General features: G+C 36.9%; 2 protein-coding genes and 1 pseudogene across 2 annotated transcripts in view; 2 read left to right on the plus strand and 1 right to left on the minus strand.

The window, feature by feature from the left end:
- The first annotated feature begins 1,760 nt into the window (after nucleotides 1-1,760).
- On the plus strand, nucleotides 1,761-2,886 carry LOC141846717 (ethylene-responsive transcription factor WIN1-like). The gene is made up of 2 exons (XM_074734754.1): nucleotides 1,761-2,061; nucleotides 2,193-2,886. The coding sequence occupies exons 1-2, from the start codon at nucleotides 1,982-1,984 to the stop codon at nucleotides 2,680-2,682; spliced, it is 570 nt and encodes a 189-aa protein (XP_074590855.1). The 5' UTR covers nucleotides 1,761-1,981; the 3' UTR covers nucleotides 2,683-2,886.
- Nucleotides 2,887-6,459: 3,573 nt separating this feature from the next.
- Nucleotides 6,460-8,791, plus strand: LOC141846688 (SPX domain-containing protein 1-like; annotated as a pseudogene).
- A 359-nt stretch (nucleotides 8,792-9,150) lies between these two features.
- LOC141846591 (nuclear pore complex protein NUP205-like) overlaps nucleotides 9,151-19,045 on the minus strand; it is a 49,103-nt gene continuing 39,208 nt past the window's right edge. The window contains 4 exon segments of the mRNA XM_074734627.1: nucleotides 9,151-9,876; nucleotides 10,386-10,458; nucleotides 10,831-10,950; nucleotides 17,120-17,220. Coding sequence (XP_074590728.1) covers nucleotides 9,793-9,876; nucleotides 10,386-10,458; nucleotides 10,831-10,950; nucleotides 17,120-17,220 — 378 coding nt within the window. The 3' untranslated portion in view covers nucleotides 9,151-9,792.

Below are 19,045 nucleotides of genomic sequence, written 5' to 3' on the forward strand. Positions count from 1 at the left end.
TATTATAAAATTATTAATTTATTTTATTTTAATAAAATATAATATTAAAAAAAATTGAGATGGAAAAATTTTCCAGAGACTGAATTTTTAATTTCGTCTCTGAAACTTTATTTTCAGTGACGTAAATATCTTGAATTATCACGGTAGTTTTTGTTAATATCTTTATTATTTTTGTTGTATTTAATAAGTTTTATTTGGCCAGGACATGCAAAAGAAAAGAAACACAATCTATTCACTATATTTAATCTCCTGTGGCACTTCCTCTCAAGTAGCTATTGCCAGTCAATTATATTATTCAGAGAAATTTTTCAACCTCTAAAAAATTGGTGGCCAGCTACAGTTAGGCCTAGGTGTTGGATATTTGTGCATGACGATGAGCTCATGCTTATATATTGCATTTGACAGAGAGCAGGGTGAGCTGCAATAATGGTGGCTCTGCTGATCTGAGAAAGAAGTCCTTGCGGGCTCACAGGTCTCCTCATTTCTCTCCGAGGTGGCCCCTCCTGCATCCTTGTAGGGGCACACCCACAGCTGGTTTGATCATTACATATCGTTAGGTTTACCCTTATGCTTTAAGTGTTCAAGAGGTTGTTTATCTCATAATATATAAGATCCTGGGAAAAAGCTAGGCAAAATTAAGGTTTATTGTTAACTCTCTGCCTCCATGCATAGATAAACTATACAGTAAAATGCATGCAAATTCTATTGACCTTAGGGCTCCTTGACGATCGATTCAACTGATGATAAGATTCACAGTGAAACCATGTTCATACCTATTGATGTTTATAGAAGCAGGCACTGCATATATGCATGCATGCCAGTGTTTATAATCCTAGATTTTTTTTTCCTCTCCTGTCACTGTTGATGCATCCATGATTGATTCGTTTGTCTCATGTATTGATTGTTTGTCATTAGCATTACCAGCTACCACCCTCATATATAATTAATTAATCGTCACAATTTAGTATTGTGTGGTCAGTATATGCATCTATATCTGTCTCAGTTTAATTAGCATTTACAAAACAAGCAAAAGATTTTGATAAAAAGGCAAAGAAATAAAGTCTGTATAGATCATTCATATACCATGGAGTTTTTCAGTGTCTGAATTCAATTGGGGTTGCCATATATATGATCGAGAGGTTAATATATATATTTTTTCAAATATACTCTTGGATATATTATTTTCTAAAGTGGCATTTTTAAATAGGAGGATTTAGATTCCAAATCCTCATGATACCTGAATTTCTAGTTAGAACTTTTCCTAATTAAATAGTTATTTAGGTGATACTTATTCAAATATATAAACTAGAAGTTATTGTATTATATTATTCTAAGTTGGTGAGAGTATAATAACTAATGTCTTAAATTGGTATCAGCTTGATAATCACAAGACGATATTTATTAGGTGGCACTTCAATAACTATTCATTATCATTTAAGAGTCTTTTTTTTTAAATTAAGAAATGATGATCTCTTAGAGATAATTATAAATTAATCAAGTTAATTTGAAGGAGGGCTGCATATATATATGTAAGTATACATATGACAGAATTACTACCATGTTATAGCTAGCTAGCACGTTAGATCTAACTCAGCGTCTCTCATGCGCACACACATGTAAAGTCCACGAGAAAGGAGACATAAATGAGTGATTCATGGGCGTAGGTGGAGTTTATTGCCTGCGTACTGTGACTGAGCACCATGGCTACTCAGTACTTACCTCCACGCTTCACCGACAACCCCTCTGGCCTCTGCCACATTCCATCCTCCAAACCCTTTTAATATCGTCCTCTTCCTTCCCTCACGGCCTCATCCTCCCTCCTCCTCTATTCGCTTAATTCTCCTGCATCACCCCTTTCTCTTTCTATTTCTCCTGCATTTACTTGATTATTTCCACTGCACCACTTTGTACTTTGCCGTCAGAGACTAGCTCCTTTACTCTCCCTGTCTGTCAGCCCCGGCCCTGCCACGCTTGGCATATCATGGTACAGTCCAAGAAGTTCCGAGGTGTGAGGCAGCGCCATTGGGGCTCCTGGGTCTCAGAAATCAGACACCCTCTACTGTAAGCAGTACAAGCCTCCAATTGATTTGATATTCATACTTATTCGTGAAATGTGGAGGAGTTTCGTACGTTTTGTCGTCGATCGATGTCTGTCGCAGTGACAATGTGGGCTCCGTTTTGGTTTGCTGCAGCAAGCGCAGGGTGTGGCTGGGCACGTTCGAGACGGCGGAGGAGGCGGCGCGCGCGTACGACGAGGCGGCGGTGCTCATGAGCGGCCGCAACGCCAAGACCAACTTCCCGGTGCCCCCGCGCGAGGCCGAGGGCGCCGACGCCAAGGCGCTGTCGGAGGCGCTCAGCGCCAAGCTGCGCAAGTGCTGCAAGGCCGCGCCCGCGCCGTCGCTCACCTGCCTCCGCCTCGACACCGAGAAGTCCCACATCGGCGTCTGGCAGAAGCGCGCCGGCGCGCGCGACAACGCCTCCAGCTGGGTCATGACCGTGGAGCTCGGCAACCCGCTCGCCACCGTAGCCACAGCGCCACCTCAACAGGCCCCTTCATCATCTTCCTCCTCTGCCGGGCTGACGGCGGTGGACGAGGAGGAGCGACTGGCGTTGCAGATGATAGAAGAGCTCCTCAACCGGAAGCATGCCGGAGTAGATGGTGAAGACAACTTCTTCCTCTGATCACCAACCTTGTACCGCATATATATATATATAGTTACGTTAATTGCATGATTTACAAGTTCTGTGTTTGTCAATATATATAATCCTACACAAACAAAGTTAATCATATGGTATTTTAGAGGTCTCCCTCAGCATGCGAAGATGGTGAAATGGCCATTATTATTTGTGGCGAGATTAAGCTATTTGTCTAATTTTTTCCTTATCAAGAACACATGCATACAATTAGGTGTGCTACGAAAGTGATGGAGGTGGAATAAGGAGTTTTGTTGCTACCAAACTTCTCTTAATAGTGATAATTAAGATGCTTAAATGGTTGCTGTCTTCTTCTTTTCCATATGGAAAGTGGAAACTATGCATTCCCTTGATGATAAATTCATTTTTTCTGATAGAGAAAGGCAAGGCACTGTATTTTAAGGAGATTATATATGCTTTGTTTTAATTTGCTCCAACTAATTAGCAGAGTTCCTCTATGGCCTAATTGTGGGTGTGGATAGTACTCTTGTTTTCTTTTTCAAGTTTTGGCGTGCCCTTATTATGTATATACTATACAAACCAATAAAGTCCTACAGCAAGGACATTATTGCTGCTTAGTTACAAGTCCATGTTCCCTTTCACTCTTGTCTCTTGTTCCAACATGGCGTTGAAATTTACCCAAGAGACAAGCAAATTAACCAGAAATCATTAGTACCCTATTCAGTTGTTGCTTATGAATGCATATGGTCATCTATCCAAATGAACAACTAGAGTAGCTTTCCCTCTTGCCATTGCCTATGGCTACCTAGTAATTAGATTTGGGAGGATGACACAGATAAACTTACAAACCAAGAGATTATATGGCGTTAAATGCAATGGAGAGAGGAAGTGGCACTGGAAATAAAGAAGAGAGGCAGAAAAGTTAATCAAGATCCATATGAACAGAAAGGATGGATATGCAGTGGCAGGTCCCCCACCCCCAAAGTCCAGGTAAACGTCAGTCAATTAAAGCTGGGGCAGATGAGCCATCGCAGTGGTGGTTCCACAGGCAGCTGGGGTCAATAAATGAGGCACACTATTGAGGAATTAACTGAAAGCACCATGATTTCCATGTTCACGTCTTAACCTTCAACTTTTGGGTCTTATAGAGTAAATGGAGTTGGTTATTAGGTTAACGATAGCGAGCACACCTGAGGAAAGCGCCATTAAGAAATTACTTGGGTCACTTTAGGAAGAGAAATGAACTTTGAAGGGGTATAAGAGATGTTATATAGTTGTCTGAACTATATGGATTATGTGCTATTTGTTAGGACCGGTGTGAGTTAGAGAGGAGGTTGAATAGTTTCAATCATTTTTATTCGATTTTGTATGCTCATCTATAATTCGTTAGTACGCAGTCGAAATAAAACAATACAAAATAAAAGAAAATACACAAAGACAAACTAATTTTACTTTGGTTTATCATCTCCCAAGGTAGCTACGTCCATGGTTTAGTTCATAGCGGACTATCACCACTAATCTTCTTCTTCTTGGATATCTTTCGAAGGCGGAGAAGTCTCTTACAATCTGTTTCTTACAACAAACACAAGCAATACAATCCAATATAAAAATACAAATGAAATCAAAGTAAAACAAACTTTACAAGTGAAAATTTTACTTTGGATGTTTCTTTGTCACTTTGGATTGCCTCTTAAAACCCTCAAGAATCGACGTCTTCAAATGACCTCTAAACCCTTTTTTATAGGGTTGTATTCGGGTTGATTTTCACCTAACAATCGATTCCTTACTTTCACCAATCGATTACCTTATTGTAATTTGATGTTTATGCCTACAGAATGATTATTTTTATCCTAATAATCGATTGCTATGAGACACCAATTGATTCCAATTAAAAATCGAACTAGCCAATTGATCTCACAGAGATTTGTTCGCTGCTATAGTGTTAATAATCGATTGTTGGAACCCAACAATTGATTGGTAGCCTGCAGTTGAATCGGTAGTTGAACGGGATAGTTGAGTTGCAAGCCTTCTTTCTCACCTCCAACCTCAAATTCGAGGTATAGGATTATCAATTGATTGCTACATTTATTTTAGCTTTTTTAAGGCTAAAATCTTGCCTCGCATATTATCCGATTAACCCCATGTGCCAAATATTTGATTCTTCATGATTTATTTACTAGAATTTTCCTTTGTCAATATCTGATTAACTTTGACCTATCAGGATTTTGACATTGCTTAACATCCTATCACTCTTGATTTGTCAAGATTTCATCCACGTGCCAAATATCTGATTTTTCTGGATTCGAACTTTCTCTATTGGGAGCTCCTCTATCATTATTCTCATGATTTACTTGGACTTCACGCCTTGTCAATTTTTTGTTAGGACTTTCTCTACAATGGTATAATATTGCCAATGGGTCTAGTCAACAAACTGTTGATCCACTTGGATTTTTCTCTTGCTAATTTTCCTATATATTGAACTTCCAACAATCAATTATCTGGTCTATTATGACTCACTTAGACTTTTTTTTTCTCACGCTAAGTATTTGGTCCTCTATAATATATTTGGACTTTCCTTCTCATGTCAAGTGTCTCTACTTGGATTTTTCTCCTCGTGCCAAGTGTCTCTACTTAGACTTTTCTCCTCGTGTCAAACTTTCTTCACCTCATACCAACTCCCCGTTGGTCTTTCAATCATCAGATATCTGATTAATTGTGACCCACTTGGACTTCCTCTTGCATGCTAAGTATCCGGTCAACCGTTATCCATTTTGATTTCTCCATCGTCAAGTATCCAGTCAATCTTGATATACGTGACTCTTTTCATCGTTAAATATCCGATCAACTTTAACATAGTTAACTCTTCTTCATTGTTAAGTATACAGTCAATCTTAATCTATTTACTCTTCTTTTACCATCTTGATCAACATCTATCATATTGGTCAAATATTGAAACTCGTCAACTTGAGTTAACTTGAACTTGATCAACTTGGTCAATTTGGACCCGATGTCGATTGCACCAACACTATTAAGCAACCCAATATATGCTTATCACTAAGAACATATTCTAAAAATGTTTCAAATCATATGTAAAGTAAGGGGAATGTTGTGAACCTTGCTTAATTATCCCCCTCTAATCTAGTGGCGATATCATCAACTCATCGGAGCTTGACACATGTAAGTAGTAGCAGGCAACCAACCAATGACACGCTAATGTGTTCCTACTAAGGGCATCTACAACGCTGTGTTAAAACAGCGTTAATAACTTTTTCTTTAATCTCTCTCCATATGATGTGGAGGAGAGAGTGTGGACGTGGAGGAGAGATAGAAGAGCAAAGGTTTGAACGCGTTCAAAAGTTTGAACGCGTTAATAGGTCAGAGGTGGGTCCCACAGATTTTTTTATTATTTTTTTATGTGTTATAACGGGGCAGCATTGCAGATGCTCTAAGTTCCTTTGTAACTTAACTTTGGGAGCTAGGCTAAACGAACATAGAATGTGTTTTTTTAGTGGGAACTAAAATCTTTTCAGGGATTAATTCATGCTTAAAAGGATGCTTAAAACTATCAAAATACTAGTTCTCGAAAGGAGTAGACATTTTTGGAGTACAATCTTGGTGATGATACTTGTGATTATTGGAGTGTGATTCTTAGATTAGAAGCATTTTTAGGGGCCGAAAATGATCCTTGTAACTTGTCCAAAGGGCCCAAAAGGAATTTGTCTAAAAGTTAATTTAGATAAATTTGAGTTCTATCGTCCAAGGATCGAGTCACTGAAGCCGACGCAGCAGACTTGCAGAAGAATCACTGAAGCCATCTCTATGGGTTCCAAGGAGGAGTTGATGAAAGTAAGGAAGGAAATTGTAGACTTTCATGGCAAGATGGTTCTTCTCGAAAACTACACTGCTCTCAACTACACTGGTAGGTTTTCATACCATTTCTTGCTAAGAATTCATCATTTTCTTGATCTGTTTTTATGTAGGCCAACTTTCACTTTAAAAAGGGTTCTGTAGCATATTTTCAGCGTTAAACACATTGGTTTTGTTGCTCTAGAACTAGTAATTTAACCTATACATTATGACATTCTGCAGATCCTCCAAATTAGAACTGCAAATGTTGTGATGGTTCGATACTCATCTGGCTTAATGTTTCAAGCATCTGTCGTTTTGGAACTTGTATTTGTCATTGAGAACAATCCAAGTGATACATGAATTACACTCAGTCCAGTTAAGATCTTCTCTTTATTTTTTCAGAGCCTACCGACTATCCGACCGATTAAAAGTGGGTATATTTAACTTGAGGCAATTTGTGGGTTTTATCCTACGTTCACTTTTTCTAATTGATCAGGTTGATTAGGCTGATGATATATGGCTTTGTAAATTTTCTTTGCTAGGCTATGGCATGTTAGCACTTAGCAGACACACTACACAAAGATCTTGCTCTTGTCAATGGTGACACAATTAAGCCACTCCTGTTGTAACTTCCACAACAGAGAGCTCTATGCTATTTACCTACAATTGATGCAGTTTAACTGATTTATACTAACCAAATGCGTTTAACTTATTGAGGCTTTCAAACACTCAACTAATATATTAGATACTGCATGTGTTATTTGTTTATTTTTCCAATTATATTTTCCCAAGTTGTTAAACTACTTTTATGTTTGATTGAGTGAGCACTTCTCCCAAAAACTTATGCTATTGAGAGTTATGCTTTAACATCGATCAAAACTATTCCACGTGGAGTGGATTCACATTAGGCAGTCATTATTTGAAAGGTTAAAATTGTTAGGACATAGCTCCATCTGTTTTTTCTTATTTTCAGCGGAGTTTGAATTCATGAAAATATCACACTAATGAGCTCTTTTTAAATTTCTTTTTCCCCTAGGTATGTATTTGTGAACAAAGTAAACTTTGTTCGATTACTAGTCTAACTTGAGATTTCTTTAAAATATGTGGGACTTAAATGACATGTGATGGAGAGTGGAAAGAATTGAATGATGAGAATACTTTAAAACAAACACCAAGAATCATTCTTGCTTGAATTAATGTATTTGGTTATGCCAAGTGCAAAAAGTTCATAGTCAAGTCTTATTTATCCAGATGGTTTTTGCAGCTTGGTGCTGAACACATCATTTTACAAAATAATTATAATTACGAATAACTGTGTTGAGAAAATGATATACGTGAAGTAGGATATCTAGAAATTGTATATGAAAAAGAAAAATCTAGCTCCATAACATTGGACATTATTTTTCTCTTGTTTTGGCATTATTTGTGATTTGATGTGGGAATTTTAGAAATGGATGATTGCTAATGGTTTGCTAGGCAACTATACTATCTATTCAGGAGCAAGGGATACGCCTCTGAGTTAGTAAACAATATATAGTTTTTATTTTGTGGATCTCTTGTTTGTTTGATGATACATTTACTGACTGAGTGATACACTATCAAGTTAACAACTCTTACAAAAAAATTTTTAAAAAAAGAACTAGCATCTCTCCATTTGTGTATACATGGTTATGTGATTGCAATATGTCAAAACAGGATTATGAAAGATTTTATAAATTGCAAATGGAGAAAGATTCTGTAACTTACAAATGGCTGCAGTATTAGTGATGAACTGCTCTCTATTCTTTTGGGTTGTATGTTTTTGGCCAATCCTTTATATGGCTGATTGCGTTTATTTGTGATGATGTTCAGGTCTAGTGAAAATACTGAAGAAGCATGACAAAAGAACAGGAGCGCTTATCAGGCAGCCCTTCATCCAAGAGGTTCTTAAGCAGCCGTTCTTTACGACCGATCTGCTTAACAAACTTGTGAAGGAGTGTGTGGTGATGCTCGACCACTTCTTCTCCAATAACGATCCATCAACTTCAGCAGAATGCAACACAGAACGGAGAAAGGAAGCCAGCACAACAGGTTCCTCATCGGCCGGAGGGGTTCCAGAGTTGGAGGAGATTGAATATATAGAGAGCTTTTATACATGAAGAGCACAATGGCGGCACTGCAGTCCTTGAAACAGATTCGGAGTGGAAGTTCGACCATCAGTTTCTTTTCGCTGCCTCCTTTGAAGAGTAATGGATTGGAAGAAAGGTGGGGCAACAATGTTCATGTGGTAGAACAAGTAGCTGAGTAACAGCATTACACCAGCAACCATTACACTAGTAACCTTTGTTGTCTCATAATTTGCTTGGAAATGGTCTTCCCTCTCTATTTCCATAAATTTTCTCTTGAATGTTTAATCCTAATCGTACAAGTTAATTCTGAGAATATAAATTGTATTATCATGTGTAGAATTGGATACTTGAGAGAAAGTTCTACTTTGAATCAACAGAAACTTTCGCTAGATGGGCTATAGTCTAAATGATCCAAACTAGTCAGGTAGGATAAAATATCGTATAGTAATTATTTGGCCTTAATTCAACTACGATTTTTTTTCGCTTGCAATTCATTAATCTTATTTGACAAATTTCTCGGACACCAATTCGCATAATAGAAGAAAAAAAAAAGTTCAATAATTAGCAAGATGCAAAATTATACTACATTTTGTGGCGTACAAGTGAAGCAGATTCAATTCCCCCTACCTCGATGTTGTACATAGACAATAATATAGGTTTGCTCACCACCTAGCATTGATTTTCTACGTTACACATTGAAAAATCATTCAAAATCCAAATCTAGTTTACACTTTCTTGCCTGCAGCTAAGAGATACTCTTCTATATGCAACTTTCTGTAGCACTAATCAACTCAACAATCCTTCTGAAATGTACACCATGCATGCGCTATTCGACTTGATGAAAATCATGAAGCTGTTCACGTTGTCCCAGTGTATTGACGCTCAAGCTATCCCATGAAATTTGCCAAAAAGTGATCAATGCCATCGCGAAAGAGATTCAGAGAATCTCTGTGTGCTGACTAGCAATATGTTGGCAAAGAGAACATAGCCTGAACACGTTGCAACTTGTATTTCTACAGGGGGAAGACAACATATATAGAACAGAAGATCGATCAAGTTGGCAAGAAGAGGATGAGGCACGCTTATCTGAGAGGTAATAATAGCATATAAAACATAGAATTTTCTATATGGAGCTGTAAAGAAATTCACATCCCCATTGACGCAATAAGTCATGATTCATTCAGATTGATATGCTCCTGATAAGAATATCCTTGAGAATGCTGGCGGTTCTCTGTAAAAACTTCAAGTTGTGCCCTATTTTATCCTGCTCATTCAAAACATATGATGTGAGCACAGTATGAACTATGTTAGGTATGATTGACTTTGCTGACTAAATCATACTATGGAGGATAAGGTTAGTCAAATCTAGGTATTTAGAAAACTAAATGGTATCTGGCAAGCCAAAATAAATGGTCTAGACTTCAGTAAAATATCAACTTTATGTGATGTGCACTGCAATCTTGAGTGGTTACTACCATAAAAAGGCTCCTACCTGTGTTCCTAAATACTAGCACCAAAGTTGGACTACTATTTCATTAACATTTCAGTTCATAGTCAAATCTGCTTCAGCAATAAATAAAAATTCGATCAACTTCAGCTACCAGACGGAACATTATTGAAACACTGGAAAATCATGACAGCAAGGTGAGATGAAAATAGAACAGCAAGAATGCACAACTTAATGCAAGCCAGTTAGAGTTCCATATCATGATAAAATAATAAACCTTAACTATAATTAGTAGCCAGTTCTTCAAATGAATTCTCCAGGCATACCTCTTTCAGTTGCTCGATCCTATCTAAAATTGGGTGCAAGTTGTCACTAAATGATGACTGCAAATCACTTATCCTGGCAAACAAAACAAGAATTGAGTAACAGATCAGGAATCAAATAATACATGTTTTTGTTGCATATAATTTTTATTTTAGAAGGCCAGGCATGAAGTGGCACTATGCCCCAGAACGTAAGATACTTGATTTTGTTAGGTCATCCAAGGCTATAACATCTTTTTCATTAAAAAAAAAAATTAAACCCTCCCATATAAGATCATCCACCATAAAGGTAAAGAAAGTGCATAACTAGCAGAAATTGGGGATGGACAATTGCATTCATACAGATAATCCATCTTAGTGATTCCCTTATGAAGGCTGTACTAAAAGGCCAACGATAATCTACATAATAAACAGATGGTCACAAATTAGCTAAGTAAAATGTTCATACTCATCCTGAAGGCTAAAAAGTAGGATGTTGAGGATTAGCTCAGCAAGTTGAAGCAAAAGTGTGATAAGCTGGTCCCTATTTCCAGCCATGCGACACATCTCTATCATTGCAATGTATCTCCTGTATCAGATAAATATGAAAAAGACGCTGTTAAAGAAAAATCATATGCACAGATTCTTCATCCCTACTCTGGAAAAAGGAGGATAAGCAGGGATAATAAATGATAAAGAAAAGGCATAAAAGAAATCTCACATGCTGTAACAATGCATGAAACAAGGACACGATGTTAATTCTTTACAAATTGAATGGTACCCATATCACAATTTAAATAAACCCAAAAAAGACAGTTCAGATGGAGTTTGGATGCAAGATTGAGAAATAATGGAAATCTCAGAAATAATGAAAACCAATTTGAAAAATTATTCCACTTTCAACATGTATGATTACCTTTCTACTCATTAAGTTCTTGAGGTCCAATTGCTTCTATTCGGAATCAATCTATATCTCATCATTTGTAATAAAATTATATAATCATTCAATTGTTGGAAAACTGATATGCAAGTATCAAATGATAAAGCTCTATTGACACTGGCTCCACTAGTCGCGCGCGCGCACGCACGCACGCACACACACACACACGCGCGGACGCGCACACACACGCACACGCACACGCGCACACACACACACACACACACACACATAAATCTAGTTGGATCATAGATATTAATTATGCCAACTTGTTACAAAGATAATCAATCCGAATTCCATTTAAAACTTTTATGAAGATGTCCCCTAGTTGTTCATCGGTCTTCACATATCCTGTAGAAATCAACTTTTATTCAATCTTTTCACAAACAAACTGATAATTTAAATGTGCTTAGTTCGCTCATGAAACACAGGATTCAATGCAATATAAAGAGTAACTTGATTATCACACCACAGTTTTGCTAGTATTGAAGGCTTAAGTCCTTTGGTCAAGAGTTAATATATCCACATTATCTCACACATAGACTATGTCATAGTCCTATATTTGATGGGGGAAATATGACATAACATTTTGCTTCTTACTTTTTCATGACACTAAATTTCCTCCAATAAAGATACAATAACATGAAGTAGATCTTTTATCTGCCCAATCTGCATCTGAATAAACATTCTAATATGACATAACATTTTGCTTCTTACTTTTTCATGATACTAAATTTCCTCCAATGATACAATAACCTGAAGTAGATCTTTTATCCATTTTGGAACCTGCCCAATCTGCATCTGAAAAACATTCAATATAAGGGTGTCCATGATTTGCATACACGATACCTCGTCTAAGTGTTCTTTTCAAGTAACACAAAATTTACTTTATCACTGCCCAATGATGAACTGTTAGAGATAGTATAAACCAACTTACAACACCAATTAGATATACAATATCTGGACAAGTTACAGTAAAATAATTCAACTTCCCAATTAATTTTCGATATCTCTCAGGATGTTCGAATAGTTCCTCATCTCCTGTGAGGTGTATGTTCTAAGTCATTGGAGCACTACAAAGCTTTGCTCCCAATTTTCCTGTCTCAGTTAATAGGCCGAAGACATTTTTTCTAAGATAGAAATATATATTTTCTACTCCTTATAACTTCAATACCCAAGAAATACTTTAACACCCCAAGTCTTTTGTGCGAAACTGAGCATGAATAAAAAACTTAAAAGATGAGATTTCTATAACATCGCTTCTAATAATAATAATATCATCCACATACACAACTAATAGGACGATACCAGCTCTTGATTTTCTGTTGAACACAGAATGATCAAATTGACTTTTCATCATACCAAAATTTTCAACAACCTGACTAAATTTTTCAAACCAAACAAGAGGACTCTGTTTCGAACCATACAAAGACTTTCGAAGATGACAAACTCACCCTGACTCCCACTGACTCCTCCTGAGCAACAAAACTAGGAAGTTGCTCCATATACACTTCTTCTTGAAGATCTCCATGAAGAAAAACATTCTTAATATCAAGTCAATGTAAAGACCAATGATGAGTAGCAACCATTGAAATAAACAATTGAATAGATGTCAATTTTATAGTAGGAGAAAAAGTGTCAGAATAGTCCACATCATAGGTCTGAGCAAAATCCTTTGCGACAAGACGAGCTTTCAATCTAGCAACTGACCCATCCACTAAAGCAAAGGTTGAAAAGAGACTAAAATTACATTTCATATAATCCATGATATCAGAATCAATGACCCATTTGGAAAATGAGGAAATGAGATATGCTTTGTGTTTATCTGAATCAGCAATAGTAGTGACAGAGGAAGGTGAAGACTCGAGTGATTCCTAATATTCTAGAAACTTGACAAATTCATCTGCAGAGATAAGAACCGATTTATCAGTGGCATCATGAGTGGATGCAATATGAGTCAAGTGTTTATGCTGATTTTTGTACTGAAACTTTCTATACTCAAACTTTGTATGGCCTGACTTATGACAGTAGTTGCACACAATACCACCATAATTCAACATTTGAGTTTGAAAGTCCTGTGAGCTTCCTCCTTTGTTTCCACCGTGACTAGTTACCTTCCAGGCACATAATTAGTATTGCGTCTTGCCAAAGCACCACTAAGTAGAATGACTATAGTGCTTTCTGTAGAGAACACGATTAAATATATCTTGTAAAGAAAAGACCTCAGAATTAGAGAGAACTTTTGACTTAGCAGACTCAATATCAGGAGATAGACTAGTGAGGAAGCTCATGATAGTCATCTGCTCTCGTTGGCATTGTTGAAGCTTCACATCAGGGCTAAAGAGCAGCAACATATTAAGCTTCTCATATATCTTCTTGAACGTCATAAAAAAATTGATTAGAGACAGATCTTGTTTTCCCACACGGTAAAAAGTTTTGCAAACCTCATACATGCGGAAGAGATTTCCTATTCCAGAGTATAAAAATTCTAAATAATCCATCAATTCTTTAACAAATTCATGGTGATTGATTAAACCAATTACCTCACTATCAATACAATTTCAAATCTGAATGAACAAGCGAGCATCATCTTTAAGCCACGTCTACTTTGAATCATCTTTAGGAGGATCATCAGTCAAATGCCCATATTTATCAATACTCTAGAGATAAAGACGAACAGTCTTATTCTAGTTCAAATAGTTTGAACCATTCAACTTATGGTCTGTGATTTTAAACATCACAGACACCACATCTATCAAAATAGAATACTTATTTTCAACCATAAGACTTTATCCCAAAGAAAGTCAAATAAGAGAAGAATCCAAAAGAAGACCAAAACACAGCTGCTGATCGGCGGTGAGTTGATGGTCAGGAAGGACAATGATTACTGCTTGACGCACAGGACAACACGAGTAGGTGCTACGACAGGAGTTGAGAAAAGTAGAACTAATTCTCGCCCCGTCACTCTTTGTAGTTGTTGTTGTCTTCTCTTTGCTACATTAGGGCCGGAGGCGGCAGTGTGATGCAGTCATCACAGAGCCAAGGAAGGGCAACAATACGACAAGGGATGAGAGTTTCGTACAGTGGTTGAGGGAATCACTCGCTCTCGAACGAGCGCGAACCGAAGCGTGGGTGAGTTCAGAGACAGGCGAGAGATAGCTAGACTAGCACGGGGCCTAGAGCTCGTAGGGTTGGTGTGCATGTGTCTGAGGCAAACACAAGAGGGTTCGCGGGATATGCCAACGAACAAGGGAAGAAGGGGCAGCAGTAACTGACTTTGTTGTGCCCGGACAAGTGGAAAACGAGAGGGTAGTGGCGGCAAGGATGAAACCCTAATTTCGAATTATAGCATGTTATTTGAGATGAAAGAAATTAAATACCTTTATTAAAAGATGAGGTATATTTATATACAAGACTAGAAATCCATCTTAGGAAACTATCTATAATTATGTTAGCTAATTAACAATTAATATAATTGACAACTAATAGATATTACTGCTATAATAATTGACAATTAATATGATATCAAATTAGTTGTATGTGTGTGTGTGTGTGTGTGTATACAACTAATATGATATCATATGTATACAGCTAATAACATACATCATTATTCTAATTGACTAATTCATCTATCTATTCTCAATTGGGCATCTTAAAAAACACTCCTATAATTATAACTAATTTTATCTTACTATAAATTGGATCCAACAGTTAGTAAATTATAATATTAATTTTGACCTTGCCTTTCCATTTAGCTCCACACATCCATGGGTGTTAGAAATTACTCCAAGGAAAAAGCAAAATAATAACACTTGGATTTTGATACTTCAAGTGGACACTTAAATTTCTATCGATCACGTGTAAAAAATTTTTAGAAATAGTTGTGCATCCATACTGTATCGAATACTTATAACTGAGTCTAAGTAATGCAGCATGTGGTTGAGTCTCAAACATTTGATATATTGTGAAATGCTTCTTTCTACCTGGTGGCTCTAGGGTAGCAAATTTCACTACTGGAGGTGTAGAATTTGGGGAAAAGAAATATTATATTGCTTCATTGGCACATAAACATTAAAGAGAGAATAAAAAGAGAAAGGATGAAATGAAATTAATATGACGAGATATCAGGAACAAGTCTATTGAATTTCTCGCTGAAGTAATGCCATACAAGATACTATAGTTCTATCCATTGTTAGGCATAGGAAAGCAAGGAAAGGTCTTCACTGGAAATGCATGGTACAACTCAACTCTTTACAGGACATAGCAAAATGAGAATGAGAAAAATCTCTGTTCAAATATTACAGAAATAAAAGAAGATTGAAGACAGACAGTATAAGGAGATTGGAGATACAGGTAAAAAGGAGAAGAAAATGCAGCAGAAGACAATAGAGATGGATATGAATACTTAGATGAATATGAATATAATTTTAGAAATCAAGACAGAGGTCATCAGAAAGAAGATATTCAACATCAAGAAGTTGATGTGTTGGTAAATTTCAAAAGATGGAAGTGGCTGTTCCCATGCTTTGAAGAGGCAGTTAATAATTTGGCCAGAAGTGGTTGGAAGCAGCCTGATAATGCTTAGGCTTAGAATGCCCCAACGGTTGAAAAGAAAGGAAAAACATGCAATAATTGACGCCATTGATGAAAGAAATATCAGCAGAATTTGAGGTTGCAAAGGCATACCAGCCATTTGTGTAAGATTTCTTAAGAGCAGCTGCTTCAGAGAGGTTGCTGACTTAATTGCACAGCACAAATCTAAGACAAAGCCAGATCTAAACTACACTAGACTCCCCATCGGATTTATTTAGATGTGGGGGTGACTTTGTATATTAATTGAATTAGTTCTTTTTTTTTTTTTTGAAAAAACTAAGGAACTAATTGTAATTTCTAAAATGTAGACTTAATTGCAAAAATTGCAAGTGATACCCTAACCCACTCTTCTCCCCACCTGTTTGTTACCTTTTTTACCCCTTCCTCACGAACAGAAACTAAACATCATCACCACCCTCTCACTCTCCTTGTCCGCACACTGCATCTCTGTTATCATCACCATTCAATGTCATTGCATGCATCTCCTTTTATTTCAAACCCTACATAAATTACTACTGTACCAATGTGACTAAGCTCATTACACCTAATACCCAATAAATCTGATTCCTTCAATAGGAAAATTCTTGACACCAACTCGAAATGTATATATTCAGCTACGTAACAAAAGATTGTGGTCCATAACAGCTACAAGTTGTTGGATGAAAATTTGGCAAACTTGCTGCACATTCATACCAAAAACTTTTCTACCAATAATAGCAATGTGGTTGCTGATGACGAATAAAGAACTGTAAATGAAGCCAAAATAAATTGGTTACAGAATTCTCCTTTTCCCCCAAAAGCAAGGTCTGTTCGTTGATGATTCTCCAGTCATAAAAAAAATTACAATATTCATCATATCTTAAGTGATGGCATTCTTCCAATAATTGTCATGTGTGAAAAGTTAAATATGACAGTTTTAAGCCAATCCTTCTATTGTTAGACAAGGATGATACACTCAGCAAGTGCAAATTAAAACCTAGCTCCTATTTTTGTTTACAAAGCATATTTGATTCTTTATTGTTATATAACTGAAACCATGAGTTGGCAGAAGAAATTTCTTTAGCATGAGAGTGCAGAAAGCAATCTCCATAAATTATGTAGAAAAATTTCAAAACAGGTGGAACATAATTTTTATATTTTTTCAACACAAAAGATTTTGTTTCTTGTAAATGCAAGAGACATTAAAGGCAATTCAAAACAACCACAGTTGAAGTGTTTTTATCATTACCTTTTCCTAATATTATCAGAAGAAGAAACACAATCCTGTTTCAAGCATAGGGTGATTACTTCGTCAACCTCCAGCCTTGATAGTTCATTAATATCTTGAATCTAGAAAGCATAATGGATATGAAGCAATATACTTGAACTATCAGTTCTTAAACAACAATAAAAGCTATTATCTAGCAAAAAAAAGAGGTAAATAAAGTCATGAATCTAATAGAATTGTGGGAATTTAGCAACACAGTAAATATTTTATATATTGGAAGTGTTAGAGATATTATATTAATAGTGTAATTGGTCCTTGTTCAGTCCCTGCCTCATTGAATATGAATGCAGTACAATATGTACCAAAATTCTACATGGTCTAAGACCCCTTTCTTCAGGTTAGGGTTTTTCAAAGACTTTCCCCCTTCAGAAAAAGTTGCTGGTCTTACCTTTATCCTTTCCACATATATCCCACACTGTCATCTGTGTCATTCATCTACTTGCCGACGAAGAGCAGCACAACCAGACCTCTCTGTTAACACCAGATCTGCATCCTCTCCTTGTCCTCTTAGGTGCTCAGGACCTCTTCAACACAATTCCATGTGACAAACCTCTCTGGCAATGTCATGCCCTTCAACAAGATCCAAACTGGACCCTTCCTTCACTCAATCTTCTCTGCTTACAATCTCCTCCACCAGTGCATATTATGGTGGAATTGAGGCATCGGCAACACCACATCTGTCAGAGATGATCCCTCCATCATTCCTAGTCTGATGCTCCAAGTCTCTTTGTCACACTTCTCTCTCCAACCTGCGTAGCCACCTCTACAAGAAAGCCATCACAAGCAGTAACACCTAAGACAAATCTCCAGCACATGAATCTGTTCACAGATACCATTTGAGCAGTCTTCTCTGCGCAAAGCAACTGGTTGGCCCACACCCAGGAACGAGAGGAGGCTCCTTAGTTTCTTCTTAGTCTGTCCCTAACTCAAATCCTCTAGGAATAAATAGTTAAGGGCACTAGCTACCATAGTGGGGCAGGCCTTAGTCCAACTTGCTCATCTCAAGATATTCCAGATCTGGCCATCGCCATGCAGCACTGACACCTCTACCCTCAAAACCCAATAACTCTTTCTCATACTATGCAAAATATATACCAATAATGGATCAGTCAGAGAATCTTAATACCAGTCATATCAAATGATTATTTGATATTCATTTTATAAGTTAATATTTAATTGCAAGATATATATTTTCAGACAAATACAATCCATTTATTCACTCTATCATTTAGAAATACTTGCATAATTTAATCTTATATATTTTTGAAATATATAGGAAATTCAAACTTGATGCCATTAACATATCCATCCTTTAATATTTAGTAATATGTTTAACATTTCTTGTTTCATGAATAACATGTTTCAAACTTATTTTATCATCTCATATATTTTTCTTCAATTTCAATCAAATTGGATAGGTTGTAAACCAATTCTGATTTTGTCCAAGAAATTAGCTAAAATAGGATTGACCATAGTCAATGCCAATCCACTTTGGCTGGTTAAAAATGGGATTGGCTAATTTTGAAAACAATGCTTCTAACAACAAAGCTCACTACTTTCCCACCTGCTGGTGGCATCCTACTCTCTTTGAGAGAATGAGGCAATGCACCCCACCAACTCACCAAGTCCTGTAGATCCTCCTTGAAAGCTTTGAAAGCAACATCGGACTAGGGGAAGTGGAGTACTGCCACTGACAACCTCTATTCAGAACCCAACTACCTGCCTTTGCTCGTCGTGAGGACTTCTGAGAATATGAACATTGCCACTACCAGCCTCCTGTGCTGGCCTCAATTTGCCACGAGGACTTCAAGGAGCGAAAGGGATACCACTAATAGTCCACTGACGACACACCTAACATAAACATGAAGATACTACAACCTCTGTTCA

The sequence above is a fragment of the Curcuma longa genome, chromosome 15 (assembly GCF_044706935.1).
Source record: "Curcuma longa cultivar G26 ecotype Majalengka, Jawa Barat chromosome 15, ITB_CL_G26_1.1, whole genome shotgun sequence".
NCBI lineage: Eukaryota > Viridiplantae > Streptophyta > Magnoliopsida > Zingiberales > Zingiberaceae > Curcuma > Curcuma longa.